Here is an 18,319-nt window from a genome sequence, read left to right as displayed (position 1 = left end):
ACCGAAAACGTGTCTCACAACTCAGTCCTACAAGTAGGGGCCGTCTCTTGCAGTACACGTCTTGAAGATTGAAGATTTTGTCTATAAAAAACAGAAGCTACAGCATTATTGTGAAGTCTTACCCCATTACTACACTGCTCATCATTGGCCCTGTTTACTAGCCTAGTACACTCCGATTCCAGTGCAGCTGGCACAAGGCAGATGGTAAGTTGTTAAGTGACAATCGGTTACTGTCATTCTCCACTTCATTTCTGGGTGTTTTAAAAGTAGCCTTTTAATTAAGCCTCTGATTAACTGCTCTCTGTGCAAAAAAATCAAGTTTATAAAGGCTCTATACCAACATTTGTAAGTATCTTTTCACATTATGTGAGTGTTGCGTTCCAATTTCCATACTCAAACTACCTGCGATCCAGACAGGATTCTCCAGGTCTGTCTGCAGTCCAGTTCTATTGCAAAACTGGCACTGATGAGGTCATGGTGAAAAACTGTGTGATTGGGAACTCTAGTACCTAATCAACCATCACCCAGTACCCCTAGGGCACTATACTCAGCCCAAGGTTTTGCTGTTCACTTTAAAGGCCTCACCAGCACACATTCACAGTCACGGCTGGGCTCTTCAAGTGTGATCACTGCCAGCGGGTGCTGTTCAAGAGCTCTGCATCTCTGTTTCATAACTTAACCCAAGATATAGGAGAAATCTATGCCTTACCCTGACAGAAGGCACTTGAACCCCCCTACTAAGTGCTCAGAATCTTGGTAAGTTCAATTAGCTTCCTGCAAAATGCACAGCTGAGCTTCCAGATTGAGGATGCAGTGGAAATGAGGTGAACATTATTAGTGCAAATAAGGTGATCGACAAGCACTATTTTATAACACTTAACAGACAAACCAGTCACTTTTAAGGTATCAGACAATTACATACACCCCTCAAATGCCTGTCTAGTCTCCAGCTGTTAGCAGTCTCAGGGCTGTCTGCTGAGCACTGTTAATGCTGCAGAAAGATTTAAAAACTACCTTTCATTCAGATCGAAAAAGTGATAATGTTCACCAAAAACCTCGTTGTATCTGGGTGAGCTACTGCAGAATTATATACGGCAGGGGTCCCTTAACTCTTAATGCAAAAAAAAAATGGTTATAGTTTTCCCCCAACCCTCTCAGTCTTGTAAAGGGTTGTTAAAGTCCAGTTTCTGCTCTTTCTTGGAAGGAACTGCTCCAAAATCCAGCATGTCGTCCGCTGGCTTGCAGCCGAGAGGAATTTTGGACAAAGAGCTCAAACCCGGCTGGAATTGTAAAACAGTTCCTTTCTCGCAACATCGCCAAGACGCAGCCCTGACCGGGGGAGAGAGGGTGGGAGGGCAGACCAAGACGCGAGAGATGCTGCCCACCCTGGTCCTCCCCAACAACACTTAGGGGGCCATCCCTGCACCCCCAGCCTGTAGGGAGTCATCCCCTGCCGCCCTGATTGGGACTGTCCCCTGCCCGCTAAAGGGGGGGGCTATCCCCCCACATACCCCACACTGCGAGGAGGCCGCCCCCAGCGGGGCCTGCCCCCATCCAACCCCACCCCCGCCCACCCCAGCCCAGCCCAGCCCGCCAGGGGATATCCCCGCCCCCAACCCCACCCCGCAAGGAGCCTGCCCCCCCCCAGCCCCTGCTAGGGGGGGCGCCCCTCCCCCCCCACGCCTTACCCCAGCCCCGCCCCGTCCAGCTAGGGGCCCACCCCCCCAGCCCCACACTTGCCTGCCTCAGCAGCCTGTGGAAGCGCTCGTCCTCCAGCATGTACGGCGGCAGCTCCGTCTCCCCCTGCGCCCTCAGGGCCTCCAGCCTCTCCTGCAGGCCCCGCAGCGCCTGCAGCTCGTCGTCCAGGCGGCTGTGCAGGGCGCGCGAGGCCTGCAGGTCCAGCTCCAGGTCCAGGGAGGTGCGCCCGGGCTGGTCCTGGGCCGCGCGGCGAACCACCGGCTGGCAGAAGGTCTGCCGTTCGGGGAGAGAGGAGTCAGGCAAGCGGGTAGCAACCTTCCCAGCCTCATTCTCACAACAACAACAACAACAACAACACCACCACCACCACCACCACCACCACCACCACCACCACCACCACAAAGGGGTTCATGGACCCCTCTCCCCCTTCTCAGACGAAGCGTCTCACAGAACATTATTTCTATTTTAAGGCCTGTAGCTCCTTCAGGGGGTAGTGGTGGCGGTTTCTCGAGCAGTCATCGCCGTTCGCAAGGATGTCAGTGTTAGGCACCGCTGCTCAGACCACAACGAACTGAAGCAAAATGTTAAAAAAAAAAAAAAAAAAAACCTGAAAAATGGCCATCCCATTGGACGGGAACGGATACGACCGACTTACCCTCTTCGCTCGCAGGCTGCGCCTTTCGGAAGCATTCCGGACGAAAGGCGACCTTTTGGCCAACGTGGAGCTGTCGCTGTCACTACGGTTCAACTGTCAAAGAAGGGAGCAGAAGAGTCTTGTTTGGTAAGCTTTTTTTTAAAAAAAAAAAGTTTACTCGATTTATATTAAATTTGTGATTCACGGAACCGCTGTCACCCTTCTGGAAAATTAATTTAGAACACACTCCGGATACAGTTTATGGAGCAGGTCTGTCAAGAAGCCATCATGTACTTCATCTAAAAAATAATAATCTGAGATGTAATACGAATGTTTGGAAGTCTGTCACTTACATCTAGCAATCAATTTTTTTTTTGGGGGGAGGTAGGTTATTGAGGCATAAAGTCTCATGTATAAGGGCATCCCAGAGGATAGCCGGCTTTCACTCTGCAGCACTGATGAAATATGTCTTAAAGCAGGTGCTGCTTAAGAAACGGCATCTCAGGCTGCTCTACACTGGAAGGGTGTCAGGACGAGAGAGAGCAGTATGTATATACGGAATTAAAATCTCGACTCACCCTGCAGATGTACTGGTTGCGTTCTCCAGGTGAGAAGGTCTGCGATCGCACAATCATGCTATTCCGGACAAAGGGCCTCTGCCTGCAGCTGAGGTTATTCCTGTCTTTGGGTCTGACAGCCACATTCTCAGGAGCAGAATCCTCTGTGTTCGTCTCTTTGTCAACCTGAAAAAAAAAACTTAAATTAAATGCTACTATTTGCAAAAGCAAAGCTTCAGCAGGCCGACAATATAACCTAGATGGTGGGAACATGTCTGTGCTCTACTGTGAATGAAAAGAAACCACTTATAGCTGCAACAAATTCACAAGTTTATAATCAGGAAAATGACTGTCTTTTTGTATAGTGGATTCATCGTTATTTCATGCAAACAGACAATTAAAATAGGTAACACTCCTTCTGCAGATTAATTTGCAATGAAAAGAGCTGATCAACAAGAGTTCTGTGAATTGTGTCTTGAGTGTAGTCATGAATGACCAATTAATCAAAATGAGCACAATTTTTTTCTTCTGAAATCACCCATGAATAGATATCATGGAATGTTTCATTTGATATTCAGTATATTTTCAAAATATAAAACACTTTGTTAAAGTACACAAAATTTCAAGGCTTAAATTAATCATTTATACAATCTTAATTTGTAGTACCAAAAATGATTAAATCATCACCTGTAACCTGAAGTGATGATTTGTGAGTACCATTACCTAAAAGTATGTTTTTTTTGCTTGCAACACTGTCTACTAAAGATCTAAATTTTACTTTTTAATAAAGATATTTATCTATTATGTGATGAATCTCTGCAGGCCAAGAAGATAACATTTTATTTTTGTTCTAATAAACTTTTTCAGCTTTGCTTTACAAATGGTTCCAGGAATAGAGGGACTGAAGGTCAGTCTTTGAAGAAATGTGACACTTTTGCCTGAAGGATCTTGAGATTTAGTAAAGAAAGACTCCCAGGGGCTGATTTTTTGATTTATCAGGTAAAGGATTTGACTGGACATTGAGATCAAAGTAGACATTTGATTTTCAATTCTCAGCACAGCACTGAGACTCTCATAAAGAAAGGTTTTTTTTTAGCATAGTGGAGAGTAAAAGATAAGGCCCCATTGACAATATATCAGGACTGCAAAAAGATACTGGATGATTCAGGACTGCAAAAAGATACTGGATGATTTCAACAGCAAGTCTGTAGTCTAATTGTTCAAAAGCAGTCTTTCTGATATGTTTTATGTACAGATGATATTGCATATTTAGGCTTTTTCCATGTATCTCTTATACATTGGAAAGAAGCACAGTACCAGTACACAGTATTTTTAATTTTCATGTAGTTTTAGCATATTCGGTCACTAATCGTTTACCTTAATTGTGATCCATTGCATGATATGAAATAGTCACAATACCTACAAAAGCGATCCTTTCCTGATTCCTCTTACCTCCATGAAATCTGAGAGACTAAAAGTGATCCAGCCTTAGAAACAGAACCAGAGCATTACTAGGATGCAGGAAGACCCACTGAAATCTATGGAAAAGAAATGTCTAAAGAGAGCAAAAGGCCAGAATGAAGGACAACAAGCATCCCAGGCTGCAGTGTCGTCAGAGTTCAGAGGTACAGTTGTCTGTCAAAAGCCTTTATCATTTGTAAATAGACACATCGGGGGGCAATCAGTTAATGAATCAGACTGGAGAGGGTGCTACAGAGACTGCTGTTGGAATGAATGTCATGACCAGTTCATACAATGGGAAGTACAATCAGATACAGTAAATAAAGGTGCCACAGTATTAACTGGTAACTCCTGCCTAGAGAGGCAAACGCCACCAGCATGCTGTGGTGTAGGTAACAGTAGATCCCACCCGGAGAATCCAAAGCTCTGAACGTGAACAATTCTTGATCCGAAAGTCACCCAGAAAACCCTGGGTGTCGATCCTTCACTACCGGGATTGATAGCGCTGAGGTCTGGCGTTAGAGGCCGGAGGGAAGCTGGGAGATGGTTCCTCTCTCCCGCTACGTTAAACGCCGTTAAGCAAAGCCGAGAGGATGCCAGCGGTACTCACCAGCGTTGGTCCCGCGGCCCTCCAAGAGCCGCTTTCTGCGCCGTTGCTCCCCTGACCCCGTGGCGGCGGCGTCGCCTCGTCGCCGTCTTCTCCTTCCCTCCCCTGGCACGGGTGGACGCAGCCAGCGCGGTCCTCGTCTTCCTCCGCCAGCTCCTCCCCCGCCTCCAGCTCATCACCGTCCTCGACCAGGATCTCCAGCCTGACCGGTGGGGGGGAAGCGGGATTCCCGCTGTTAGGGCCGAGCATGGAGGGCTCCCCGCTCAAACACTCTGACATGGTGTAGGAACCACCACGAACAGGAGGCACGTCTGTATCCAGAGGGTTGTGGGACAAGGGTTGTGGCTGAAGCCAACACACCGGCTTCTCTCAAGAAACAGCCGGATGAGATCCTTGGATCAGCTAACTACTGACTACCTAATGGGCTAGAGGGGCCCACTGGCCTCCTAGCGTTTGTCACCTTTCTTAAGTTCTTACGTTCTTATTCCACAAAGATATGTGAAGTAGTTCAAGCGGGGAGCTGCGTCAGCATGCGTAGGCTGCAAAGGAACAAGTAAAGGTTTATTCCCCGCTGAAAAGAGAAGAAAGGTAACAACAGCGTTTCAGCTGTGGAGCTTTCTTCGGGTGCGAGAGCGAGAGGAAAACGGGAACTTCATCCTCTTTCTCACACCCAAAGAAGGCTCCACAGCTGAAATGTTGCGTTTCTTTTCTTCTCTTTTCAGCAGGGAATAAACCTTTACTTGTTCCTACTGTAACTGTGTAAAGCTATTCCTTCCAGCAAAGGAAAGACTAAATTCCTACTTAGTTCTTCACTACTTGAGCAGTAGCAGAGATTAGTTGGGAGGGCTCTGGACTGAAGGGGTCATGAGTTCAAGACGCAAGCGACTTCACTCAGGTTTCTCCAGTAAAAGGCACTGGTGTATAAACAGGGTACTCTCCTGATAGACACTATCATTGACAACCTGTTCTCAATCGACTTGTCTGGTAAATAAAAGTAAAAAATAATGTAGTCCTATCTAAATATCTCTTGCACTCTTTTGGTTGGTTTCCTTAATTTAATCTTTCATTTGATCCACTACTAACACACCTTAACACCACTCCTAAGAACCCCTGTTTACTTGATCAATCTGCTAGGTAAAAAACTTGGCAGGAAGAATACATCTATAATTTCTTTTCTGAAAGCCAGGATAATAATTATAATAATAATGTCACGGCCTAGAAACTGCCCTGGCTCAATAAAATGACTAAATGTCCAAAAATTCGATTGGCTTAAATGACGGTACTAGAAAACAGAAAGGAATAACCCAAGAACATTTCCTTCACAACCTCAAATATGTCTTTACATTATATTTGCTTTGTTGCTTAAACAGTGTTGAAATTCTACTTTTGTATTCTAAATAAAGGGTCACTGTTTCTGAAGGAACGTGTCAAATGAAAAAAATGAAAGTAGAGAGATTTCTTCTTCAGCCATACCAGAATTATACTAGGATGCACAAATTCAGGAAAAATGTGTCGCAGGGAAAAACTCTTTCCCCCCCGGGAAAGGAAAATGAACAACAAACGAATCTTTCTACACCGTTATTCAGGCTATGAGACGCAAAACCAATTTCTGTACCGAAGTTGGTCTAAAACTTTGATGTCCTTCTTGCAGTAAAAAGGGGATTACCATTCCTCTCCTGGCGCCAGCTGGCCTTCCTGTTCCTCTTGCTCAAGCTCCTGCTCGACAGCCTCCAGCTCAGCCGAGGTCTTCTCGAGCAAGGCCGACACGGCGTCCTGCGTGCGAGTCACACATCGCGGGGGTTAGCTCAGCCCGCCGACACCCCCCACGGCCCGCCACCGAGATCGACCCGCGCCACACGCCAACTCATCCGCGCTCCGCAGGAAAAAAAAAAGATTGTTTGGATTGATGAAGACTTCTGGAAGGATTTCCAGGATACCGATTTTTGTGGGGGTGCTTTTATCACTCCTGTCAGCGATGCCTAGAGATTCCAGGCGCATGGTGGCAGGATACAAAGGCTACATAAATAATTCGAACTGCTTTTTCTTCTCTTTCTTATTGCTGTCTATTAAAAGTCACATCCAGCATCTTGAGAGCTCGTCTCAAAATGTAACTTCTATGGGGGGGGGTGTCGGCCAAGGGGGAGGATCCCATCCATCACTGAGAACCAAGCTTTTTCACCAGTACTTCTCACCACATCGAGCCACAATAAATCCAAATTTCAGCAGCTGTTCTTCCGTCTGAAGTGTTAATTTCTCCCAGCAGGCGGTATTTAACTCTTTGCACATGGCCCTAGCGGAACAGTTGGTGCGGCACATACCAGGACGAGGGTTAGTGTGTGGGGTAAGAGGCCACCAGCACAACACAATCTGTGCTCGCCCGCGCCCTCGGTCATCCTCGGCCCACGTGGCGACACTAACCACTTGCTGCTCAAACCCAGACCCACTTGTCAGAATTCAACGACAGCAAAAAAAACACAGTCAGAAATGAGAGCACAAAGCTTAGACGTACTTCACGTACTGAAATAAGAAAGACATCTGAGTCCAGGTTTCTACCTCAGCTGTGTCTCACAGACTCGTGACCGGTTCTCAAGTTTTATTCTGAATTCATCGCTGGTAAGGTCACGGGGAACATGGGCTTAGATTAATGTGAATTACATGCTGTCACCGTTCATCTGAGTTCCGTTTTGAAGTAATACAATCCTAAAAAGGTCACACACTCACTATTTTACATTTCCTGGACTTTATTCAAGTCCCACACTATAGCTACTGTTCCCTACTCTCCTGAATTCAAACTGGACAAAGATACAATCAAATATTATTGGCACTTGTAGAGACTTTGTATGGTTTGTGAGAAAGAAAAAATTGCCTGTCACGAACTGGCTTGCTGGTCCTTGTCACGCCTGCTTTTCAGGAGTTACTTATCCTTTGTAAGAGCATATTCTCAAATATAGTCCTCACAGAAATAGTAATACCTGTGTGCGCACACACACACATACAGAGTTGGCTGTTACCGTCAAGATCAGAAGCACCAGCTGCTGCTTTTTCACACCCACAGACCTTGGCCCCCATTTAAGAGAAATCTTGTGATGGGCACAGGTGCTATCGCACAGCATGGAGGCAAGTCTAGGTTTGAATCCTGGACAGGTCTAGGTGTTAATGAGAGATTCTCTTCTTCCCAGGTTCAAAAGTGGTTCACTATGCCTACAAGCTACCATTTGTACTGAAACCCTGGAAATCCAAACTTGAAAAGCAACAACAAATTAAAAAAAAAACAAACGAAAATAAGGTGTAGATTTTGGGGGAAAAACAGTGAAGTACAGCACTTATAGCTGAACTGAAAGACTAACTTACCAAATCCACAATAATGCTGGGGCGCTGATCAGGAGGCGAAAATGACGTTTCTTCATTTTCATCCTGGCTCTTCTGATGGCTGGTTTTCTTACAAATCAGTAGATTATACCAGTGAGTGGAGATCTCGCCACTCAGCGGGACGTCCGCCAAACTGATCTGTGTTCCTGCCTGCCAAGACAATTGGGAACATGGTGGATGACACAGGCTGAGATCAGCAGAAACCTACAACAGCTGAACGCTTCTGAACGATCCGCACGGACCGGCTTACAGATTAAAAAAGCCATCTGAAAGGTTGACTATTTCAGAACCAACACACACGAACACACAGGTGTGCAGGGGTAAAGGATTTCTAGCGCGGCTTACCAGACGCTCCTCATGGCGTGCTTTGCCAACAGTGCACACGTCGATCCTCAGGGTCTTTTGCCGGAGAATAAGCTGAGGCACGGTGGCTCTGAAGATTTCGTTAAACGCGATGCCGTCAGCGAAAGAGTGGACCTTAGTGCGGAACAAGCAGCTTATTTCACTTGAAGACGGAAGTAAGGCGGCCCTGACGTACCTGTAGTGAAAACGAATAGTGTTTACAACCGAGTGCAGGCCTTTCTATCAGGGTCTGAATTCACCGAAAAAAGGCAAAGACGTGACTAGCCCGGCCTTGAGGCTGACCTAAACCTGTACTTTCAAGAACATATTAAAAGGGCCACGCCTACATACCCATACCTGAGGCAATCACTCCTGGAATACGACACACAGAATCGCCCCAAAAAAAACGAAGCACAGTATACACATAACGAGGCCACAAATTAGTTTGCAAGTTTTTTACTTTTTATATCAGGAAGTGTGTTTTGTCACATCCTTCAAACCTCTATGGCAGCAGCTCCTGTGAGAACTGAGCATAAAATAAAAACAACAAATAAATTTAGTTTCTATAGCGCCTTTAATCCCAAAGCACTTGATATGGAGGAGGGACATGCTTCAGCCCCCACTGCACAGTGTAGCAGCAGCCAGACGGCCATGAGGCGGCCCTGCGTCCTTCAACACTCCTGTTTCTTTCTCTAGCGCTCAGCTTCTCCAATCAGAACGGAGGAGGAGGAGAGACGCAGGGGGTTAAACCAGATTGGGCAGAGACTTCATTAAATTGTATGAACTTACACTACACAGGTGTAAACTCCCAACATTATTCGAGCATTTTACACAATCAAAGGATTCCTGTGGTTTGCGTCAAGCCGAGTTCTGCAGTATTTCACACAACCCTGAGGGAATGCTCCGTGCTTTAATGTGACACCACCACGTCCAGCTGTGCCACTACACGCTGGTCCAATCAACACCTCCGGTCCTGCAGTCTGTGTTCGACACCCTACTGCCTCGGCTCACATCTCTGTGCCTGAGAAAAGCTCCAGGTACAACTGCAACCACTAATCCTTCCCAAACACGCCTCGGACATTTTAAGAGGAGCATCATTAAACAAAAAAAAAACATGAATTCCTGAGTTTTAGTTTTCAAAACCCAACGTCTCTCTATTTGCCTTTTGCCGTCTTTGTAAACACACACAAATAAGTGGAGGGATCCAGAGGGGCACTTTGCAAAGCACCGATGGCCTCCTTCGGCTGTCAAGGCAGGGAACGCACACAGACCACGCCAGCTAGAAACAGCACCGCGGGGAGAGCAGGGGATGAATAAAGAAGTCTTGATGGAGACAAACGCCTGAGCTGACATGGCACCTGTCTCGGGTCCAGAAGAAATGGAACCGGGCAACGCAAAATGGGAATCCATCCAGTTTTTTAATGGCGAGTCCTGCTGCGCTTGAGAATGGATATGCTCATGGAAGATGGCAAGGGTATAAATCCCGCAACAGCTTCCCTTTGCACCCCCAGTGGCACTAATCTTTGTCCTTTCCTTGAGTACAACACCCTGTATCACCTGCCTCCAGGGCTCCCTCTGGCCAAACAGCCATTTATATCTGTCTGAGCTATTGGGTCTGTTGATGGTGGCTGGTGTCACTTAAGGACGAAGCTACGGCGCGCAGAACTGCCAAATTATAATTATGGTGAATAAAATCAAAGTGGGACAACCGTCTATCCCATACTTACACTTTTGTACCATGTGGCAGCAGAAGAGCAGCCTGGTTTCGGAGCTGCAACACAATTATTACAAAACTGGAGCTGCTGGCATCATATCTTCAACAGAGGAAGAGAGCAATTAGATATCTGAAAACAGCCTGAGTTGACATTGTGATAAAAACGTTTACAAGTACAGTTTGCAAGTGACTCTGTCCTGAAAGGCACCTTAATTATAATCTTTAATTAAAGGGAAGGATGCCGAAATCAAAGATAAAGGCATCTCGTCTTTCTAGATGTTTGAAGGCTACAGTCAAACATACGAAATCTTTTTGAAGGATACTTCAAGGCCAATTTGAGGTACAATCAATCAAACTATTTGATAAAGCGCCTTTCAAGCAAAGTGTTCTTCACAATGCATCTTTCACAAATCATTTTTTAAAAAAGTCACATTTTAATCCACAGCAGTTTACCTTACTTATACAAAAAAAAAATCAAATTCAGAAAAGACAAGATGATTCCCCTTGCCTTTTGTCCAACCACAAAATATTTAGTTACACATGATTTGGAAATGATCTCAAAAGTCCTTCAAACCTTTCAGCTACCTCTTTTTAAATATGACCGTGAGAAAATAAGTCTCCGATTAAGATTTCTAAAAATGTGCTGTTTTACAATTCTGATGAAAACATGACAGCTTTCCCAGGTCAGTGCTTGTTCCTACTCTACATAGCCTCCCTTTCTTGTAGAAGAACACACGGAGGGTTAGGAACACAAGACGCACAGTCTGGCTTGCAAGATTGCACATACAGTAGGAAATCAAAATCCCCAAATTCCTACAGCTGCTTCTTGTTTTTATAGGATACACAAAAGTACAGGAAATAAAAAAAGACTGCCCATTAATATTCTCTTTATAAAGAGCAACAGATTCCGCCTCCTGGCATAAAAGGCATGACGTTTCTTCTAGGGGTATCTTACTTAAATCCAATCTGGACCTGAGAAGCCTCTGCAGCAGCAGCTGGGTCATCTTCAATGTATGCCACATCTTCAATTTCAACAGACCTGCAGAGGGGGAACAGTTCAATCACAGCCTTCTTCTCCCACACAGACCAAACAAACCACTGGCACTGAGGACGTTTCACTTCCGTAAAGTTCCAACGAAACTTCGGCAAAGTTTTCAGTCATTTCTTGCTGAAGAAAAGGGGATACGGGCAGATTTACTTAGACTCCATTGTCTGAAAGGAGGGAAGTAATTGCACAGTGAAAGTGTCCTTCTGGTGTGGCACAGTGGGGAGGCTGATTTCTGGCCTGTGCAGCAAATTCTAATTAAAACAGATTATGAACAAACGGGACGAGGGCTGAACGCGAAACCAAATGCTTCTGAAAAAAAGTTTTTTAGGAAGGAGAAATAGATGATGAAGGTTGCTGGTTTTAAAATGGGTTGAAGGCAAAAGCAGATGAAAGCCATCCAGCCTTAAGGAGAACAGATGAATGAGCTTCCCGAGCATTCAGAAAGGTTCCGATTTAAAAAAAGTATTTTATCACAAATTTCAAACCATATTCACCTTTTTTTGTTTAATCACGTTTGAGTCAACTGAACAGTAAGAGATTAAGCACGCTGGTTCTTCGTGGTGTACACTGTTACACAAACGAAGCAAAATAGATCTAACAACAATATTTTCTTGAGAAAGACTGGTCTCAGACGAACACAGGTTAGTGTTTAATAACATTCTGAAAGACACCCTCCCTTTAAAATCAGGGAGGGGGTCTTAGGTCTGAATTTAGCTTTAAGACTTGTCAGCTTTAACTTGTTCATTGATGGGGCCTCGGGTGTTCTGTTAAATTGATTCTAAAAAGTCTCATCTCTGCTTTTCAGCCAGGTGTCCAAATTAATTTGAAAATAAATTCCAGCTTACTGGTAATAAGCATCCTGTTCCATTTATGTTCACAATAAGGTCGATTTTAATGAACTGGAAACTAGCCCAATGTCTGGGGACCGGAGAGGAGTTAAAGATCAGAGGAACGCTGGACGACATTCTTCTGCGTTTTTCGTTGATCAAAGGAGACGTACCTCTTGACTGACGCCTCGTACACGCCGCTGTCTCCAGCGACCGACTCGTCCGACACGGCGGCGGAGACGCACGCCGTCTTCTCTTCAAGTAGGCGACCCGTCGGCCTTTTTTGCAAATCGTCATCTGCAAAGACAGAACCCCCACAAAACAGCTTTTCTTTTGCCTGCCTTTCTTTCAGGCTTCTAAATGCCGCAGAACTCAAGACTAAAAACTCCTATGAAAGCGTGCAGGGTGAAGGCAAAGCCACTGCACACCCACAGCAACATGGCGAAGCAAGGCAAGCACAGCTACTGCATCACAACAGCTCTGTACACAGGAAATCAAAGGCCTGACAGTCTTCAGGCATTTCAAACTTATTCGTGTCCACAAGGGGCTTTCAGAATACAGGAGGACTAGAGGTGGTAACCGTACATAGTTTGGAGCTCAGAAGACTTCACTGGAGATTTTATAAACTGTGTTTTTCTTACTACATAAAGACGAGGCTCTTATAAACCTTATGCTTAAAAAAAGAAACAGTCCAAATCCTGGTGCACACTTAAATGGGAGCCTATCACCATCAGTGCCGAACGCTAACATAACATTAGAGATCTGTTAGAAATTGGTCATTTTCGTTTTCTCTGGGATCAGAGTGTATTTGGTAAAAGGATCAGATGACTTTGCTCCACTGTGCAGTTTTCAAGCTGTATGGGTGTCTGTATGGAGTTGGGCCAGCCAGCTTTATAACCTACTTGTACAAAAATACCTTCCAATCTGAACTGTCTGCAGTAACATTGATCTTGCGACAATATAATTTTGAAAGAGGGGAGTTAGGCTGACTAGGGAGGTTTAAAGCAAACAGTGCTCAGCTTCAGATTTTCCACTACTCGATCAGGTGTGTCTGTTAAAGGTCACTGGATAGTTCCCAATTCCAGAAACAACTCACAAGGAAAGGTCGGCAGTTGAACTGCAGTGAAGAAATTAGCCAGTAGATGGCAGGAGAGCATAAAATAAAACTGAATAACGGGTTCCTCTATCATGGGGGAAAAAAAGCCCGCTTCCCAGAGAATTAAATCATTACTGAATAAAAGGATAAACACAGGGGTGCCAAAGAAATTCATGGATAATGGGAAATCTTCGGTTTTCAAATACAAGCCCACAAATCTTCACTGCATTACGTTAAATCACACAAGAAGGTTTAAGGATTTTGCCTAATAAACAGGGCTGTAGATATGGTTTCAGTCGGAATTCATTTTGACAAAAACATTCATTTAGAAAGAAACAATTTCGCTTCCAATAAGAACTATGGGGCTGATAACATTTTAAAAAGATTATGGTCTCTTTTAATGTTCCCTAAAGCTATAATTCACAGTTATATTAATGTGCACATACTATATACATGTACGGTACACATTAGGAGGGTCAATACAAAAACAATGCCAGCTATAGTAAAGTAAAGTACAGTACTTTTCTACTGACCCTGAAACATATCTATGACCCTACTGCTCCTCTATTGGAATTGGTCCTTTACAGGAAGGTAAATCTTTTCTTGTTGGCGTTTAAGAAAATTATTTTAATTTTCGGACAATTTTCCAATCTAAAAGATGAAAGGAAGGCTGGCTGTCTGGCGTGAAACAAAAAGCAATTTTTCCCACTAAGTCTCTTCCAGCTCCTTATGAATAAATTCCCTGCACACATCATGGACTAATCAGGGATGTGCAACACAAGGATACATATCACATTCAGCTAAACTGCAGAACGCAACAGGAAAAAAACACATACTTAAAACAAACATTTTAAAAAAATACATAATCCCATTATCATCCAATTAATTGTTTAAATGAAATTGAAGCTATTAGAACTTGTTCTAACCAAAGGGAATACTTTAATCTGGACTTGATGTGTTGCAGGATTTGAGGTGTCTCAAGTTTCAGGAATGTAACATTTCTTCAGAAGTTTCTCTTACATCTTATTAATGGATTGCTTGTTATCTGGTAGAGCTAGAATCCTACACACAGGGCTACATTCCTAGAATCATCCCACTTCTGCTTGAAGTCCCAACCTTTCCTCCATGTTTTATTCATATTTTAATAGAGACGTGACTTTTGTTTATAAGAAAATGGCCTCCATTTCACTTTTCTTGGAATAAAATGTCTGCGCAAAGCAGAGTTAAAACAAACAATGTTCAGCTGAAGTACTAGATTTTGCCAAAATGTATTGAAAATACTTTTCCAAATATTAAGTTCTACATAAAACCGCTGGTAAAACGGGTAGAATTTAATAAGGCAACAACCCCTTTCGGTTTTATGTGAATTTAAGTGTAAAACTGCAATAAACCTACAGCTGAGAGAGATGCTTCAGTCATTGTACCGATTGATCACTATTAAAAGTCAAGACTGTGCATGAGTTTTAAGCAGAGAATTGTCTGAGCTCAGCAATTACCCACAACCTTCAAATTCAATGAGCAAATGAGAATAAAACAGGTGCCACTTCTTGTATGAGCAAACTGGTTTAACCCTTTATGGCGTGAAGTTGTATTTTTTGTGTAAATAAAAGTAAGAGGTGCTCATGTATTTTTATAGGCTGCTGTGAACATCTGGTTGTTTGCGAGATGAACTCTGTGGCCTGTGTTCACCTCTGTTCTGTAGTCTAATGTCATTGTTCACTGAAAATCCTCCCTTCCTCCTCTCTGAAGCCCAGAGTCAGAGACTTTTTCTACTGGCAGGGACTATCACCTCCTGCCAGTACATGAAGGGTTGAGTCACTTTTAGTGCTGTATTCCTGTAGTAGCCATATCACACATTAATACACACCCAAGATTCATTTTCTTTTCTGACCCAATTCCAAAGTGAGTTAACTGATGCATCAGATTTTTCTTTTTAAACGATACACAATCGATAGAAAAAAAAACACTAGGCTCCCTAGACAGAACTGAAACAGAATGGATCCGTTTGCGCACATTCATCAAAAATCAACGTCTGTGGCGTGGAAAAGGCTGACGACGCCGTTTTATCTCTAACTGGTGCATATGAAATGAAATGCCTCTGTAATGAAAATCAGGAAACGCGGATACTCCCAAAGGTTTGTCAAGGCAATGGTGTGAACTGCTTAACCTGATCATTCATAATGATGCAAGCACACCATGGGGATCAGAGGGGATCTCGAAGGGAAGAGCTAAATTACAGAAGATTGTAGCTTATGGTAGCTTATGGCTTATTTTCTCCCCCCACACCACAAGGAAAAGGGTGCTTGCTCACCAAGGGGGCTTCATTTTTTTGCATCCAGAGACCAATACGGCACTACTGAGTCGGCGAGTTTCAGAAGAACTGCCGCCGCCCCTTTTAAGATGTGCTTGCCGCCCAGCAAAAAAAAGTACAATTTCAGCCCCGAGGGCCGCCCTTACCCCTCACTCCTTCCTGCAGGGCTGTCAGGGGGGGGTGGACGCCGTCGCCGTCCTCCTTGTCTGCGGCATCGCAGTCCAGCAGCATCTGGTCCTCACAGAAGCTCAGGCCCGCGAGGTCCCCGGCGACGCCGCCGTCCTCGAGCTCCGCGGCCAAGTCCCGCGGGGGGGAGTCCTGGGAGGAAGGGAGCGAGGGCCCGTCGGAGACCAGGGGGGAGCCGGGGGGCGAGAGCGAGGACAGGGAGGACCTGGAGGACAGCGACGCCACCGACTTGGGGGGCTCGGGGGCGCGGGCGGGCGAGCGGGGGGCGCCGGCGGGGGGCTTGATCACCTCGTTCTCGTGGATGGTGGTGATGGGCCCGGAGGGGGCGTAGGCGGGCTTCTCCTGCAGCAGCAGGTCCAGCTTGTACTGGTAGTCCAGGTCCACGGGCTGGTCGGCCTGACCGTAGTAGAGGTCGGTGGAGCTCAGGGAGTTGAGGGACCCCCGGCTGGAGGTGTTCAGAGACCCCCGGCTGGAGGCCAGGGAACCCAGGCTGCTTCCCGAGGATACAGACAGCGTGCTGGCGGAGAGGCTGCAGGCAGGGACAGCGACAGACGGACATGGCTTTACATTTCTAGACCGGGCTGCCTCTCACTAAAACACCCTCCAGGACACGTGCCCAGAAGCTTTATACGTCTGATGAAATGTTGTATCACACTAATTGTTACTACAGAACCGATGGTTTTAGGCTTTAACTTCATATCAGCGTGTGAAACTTCCAAAGAACCCGTTTTGGAAATGCAGAAGTGCCTTTTAGAATTGCAAAAAGAACATTTGCAAATAAAAAAAAATGGACAAAAAAAATAGTTAACGTGTTCCATTGTAAATGCTTTTTCTGGATCAACATTGGACAAAGAAGCATGAAATTCTGAAACAACTATGAAAGATCTAGTTAATTATGACATTATTGTAATATGTGCTTGCTACCGATACAGTGAAACATTTTAGGATTAAAAGTTTCTTGCTATTCGAGTTTAAACGTGGATTAAAATGCATCTCGCTGTGTCCTTCCAGCATTGCAAAGATATTCTTCCTCATTTTGAAGCTGGACAAAAGGCTGATCTTTGCAATAGAATAGTGGGGGGTTTCTTATTGTCTATTAAAGGATTTTGAATGGATGACAATTAAAGTGTATTGCTGAAAGTCACTGTGAAAGCCATAGCCAACAAGAAATAATTACATTTTGGGTTTGTTTTTCATATGCTATCTCACTTTGTAAGTTTTTAAAGAAGAACTGACCATATGCATTATGCATACATGGGACTTTTGATAAAAAAAACCTCCTCTCAGGTGGCCTGCTGCATAAAGGTCTCGAAACACAACACAAAATGAGCCCTTTAAAAACAGGCTAAAACAACACTGACTCTTAAATTACTGTGTGGCCCAATAATGGGGAATATATGAAATGTGCTGTGGAATCTAAGAAAATCAATGTCATAGGAGGAGCAGAAACCAAAAAGTAGGCTGTGTGTTTTAAAAAAAAATATAAAAATAGCCCCTCCTAAATGATAGCAGGAATTCAAAGTTTCTGACATCAGTTGAAATCCAACACAAAATTCGACGCTGCCTATTAGATCTCCACAAATCTAGCAGTGGGCTGTGTGTGACATATTGGTTTGCAGAACCACACAGGCAGCTCACGGTGGCTGACAGATGCTGGCAATTTAGTCATCTCCCTTCGGAAGCTAAACCTCGCAACGGGATTTCAGGTTTCAGTTCGGGTTCATTCACAGCTTCCGGCTCCACTGGCCCCCTAGCTCCTTCTCCCCTTTACCTTTACAGGTAGCCCAACCCCCGGTCACAGAAGGCCACGGTCACCTTTTCAGCTGCGAATGCAGCCGAGTCGCCAGCCTGGTGGACTCCTCCAGCTTCAGCAGCAGCAGCCTCCTCTTCTCCTGCACTTTCAACCTGAAGCAACAAGACCGCCGTCAGCTTGCAGCGGAACCGAGGTGCACACCACGTCCCCCCCGCTTTGAGCACGAGCCAAGTCCTTCATCTTCCCAGCCTGCACGCCACGTTGCAGGTGGGTACTGCCCAGCTCCCGCCAAACAAATGGTCTCGCAGGCCGCGATTTGAAGTTTAGCGACACTTACGGCGAGAGTTTCCGTCAGCTGTTGGACGCAGTCTTGCAAAAGAAAAAAAAATCCTCCAAATACAAATGTGGATTCAATTAAACAATGAAACTAATGCAGGTAAGAGCAAACATTTCCAGAGCACCCTTCGACCTAAAGGATCCTAAAGAGCTTAATGTAAAAGCAAGGGATCCACTTCATCCATCAGTTAAGTACAGCGCCCACTGGACCATTATGTAGACCCACTGCACAGAGTATCAAGTGAAGAAGTGAGAAATTGCTTCATCGACTGAAACAAGTGGAAGGAGGCCCAGGGTTGGCACCCCTCCTGTTACAAACAGTGCCATGGCTTTAATGGCCGAGAGGTCAAAACCATTGTTTTAACGCTCATCCGAAAAAC

At 45.0% G+C, this 18,319-nt stretch overlaps 1 protein-coding gene across 1 annotated transcript in view; it reads right to left on the bottom strand.

Moving 5' to 3' along the window:
- Window positions 1-18,319, bottom strand: part of LOC102689985 (protein WWC2) — a 72,071-nt gene that overhangs the window by 5,072 nt on the left and 48,680 nt on the right. Inside the window, exons 10-21 of the mRNA XM_069192962.1 lie at window positions 17,666-17,755; window positions 15,811-16,379; window positions 12,431-12,554; window positions 11,338-11,421; window positions 10,396-10,482; window positions 8,672-8,864; window positions 8,309-8,476; window positions 6,624-6,730; window positions 4,961-5,159; window positions 2,911-3,075; window positions 2,354-2,446; window positions 1,741-1,971 (exon numbers count right to left, since the gene is read on the bottom strand). Of these exons, the coding sequence (XP_069049063.1) occupies window positions 1,741-1,971; window positions 2,354-2,446; window positions 2,911-3,075; window positions 4,961-5,159; window positions 6,624-6,730; window positions 8,309-8,476; window positions 8,672-8,864; window positions 10,396-10,482; window positions 11,338-11,421; window positions 12,431-12,554; window positions 15,811-16,379; window positions 17,666-17,755 (2,110 nt within the window). The remainder of the gene's footprint in view (window positions 1-1,740; window positions 1,972-2,353; window positions 2,447-2,910; window positions 3,076-4,960; window positions 5,160-6,623; window positions 6,731-8,308; window positions 8,477-8,671; window positions 8,865-10,395; window positions 10,483-11,337; window positions 11,422-12,430; window positions 12,555-15,810; window positions 16,380-17,665; window positions 17,756-18,319) is intronic.

This window comes from Lepisosteus oculatus, chromosome 1, assembly GCF_040954835.1.
Source record: "Lepisosteus oculatus isolate fLepOcu1 chromosome 1, fLepOcu1.hap2, whole genome shotgun sequence".
NCBI lineage: Eukaryota > Metazoa > Chordata > Actinopteri > Semionotiformes > Lepisosteidae > Lepisosteus > Lepisosteus oculatus.
This window is presented reverse-complemented; position numbering and strand designations above follow the sequence as displayed.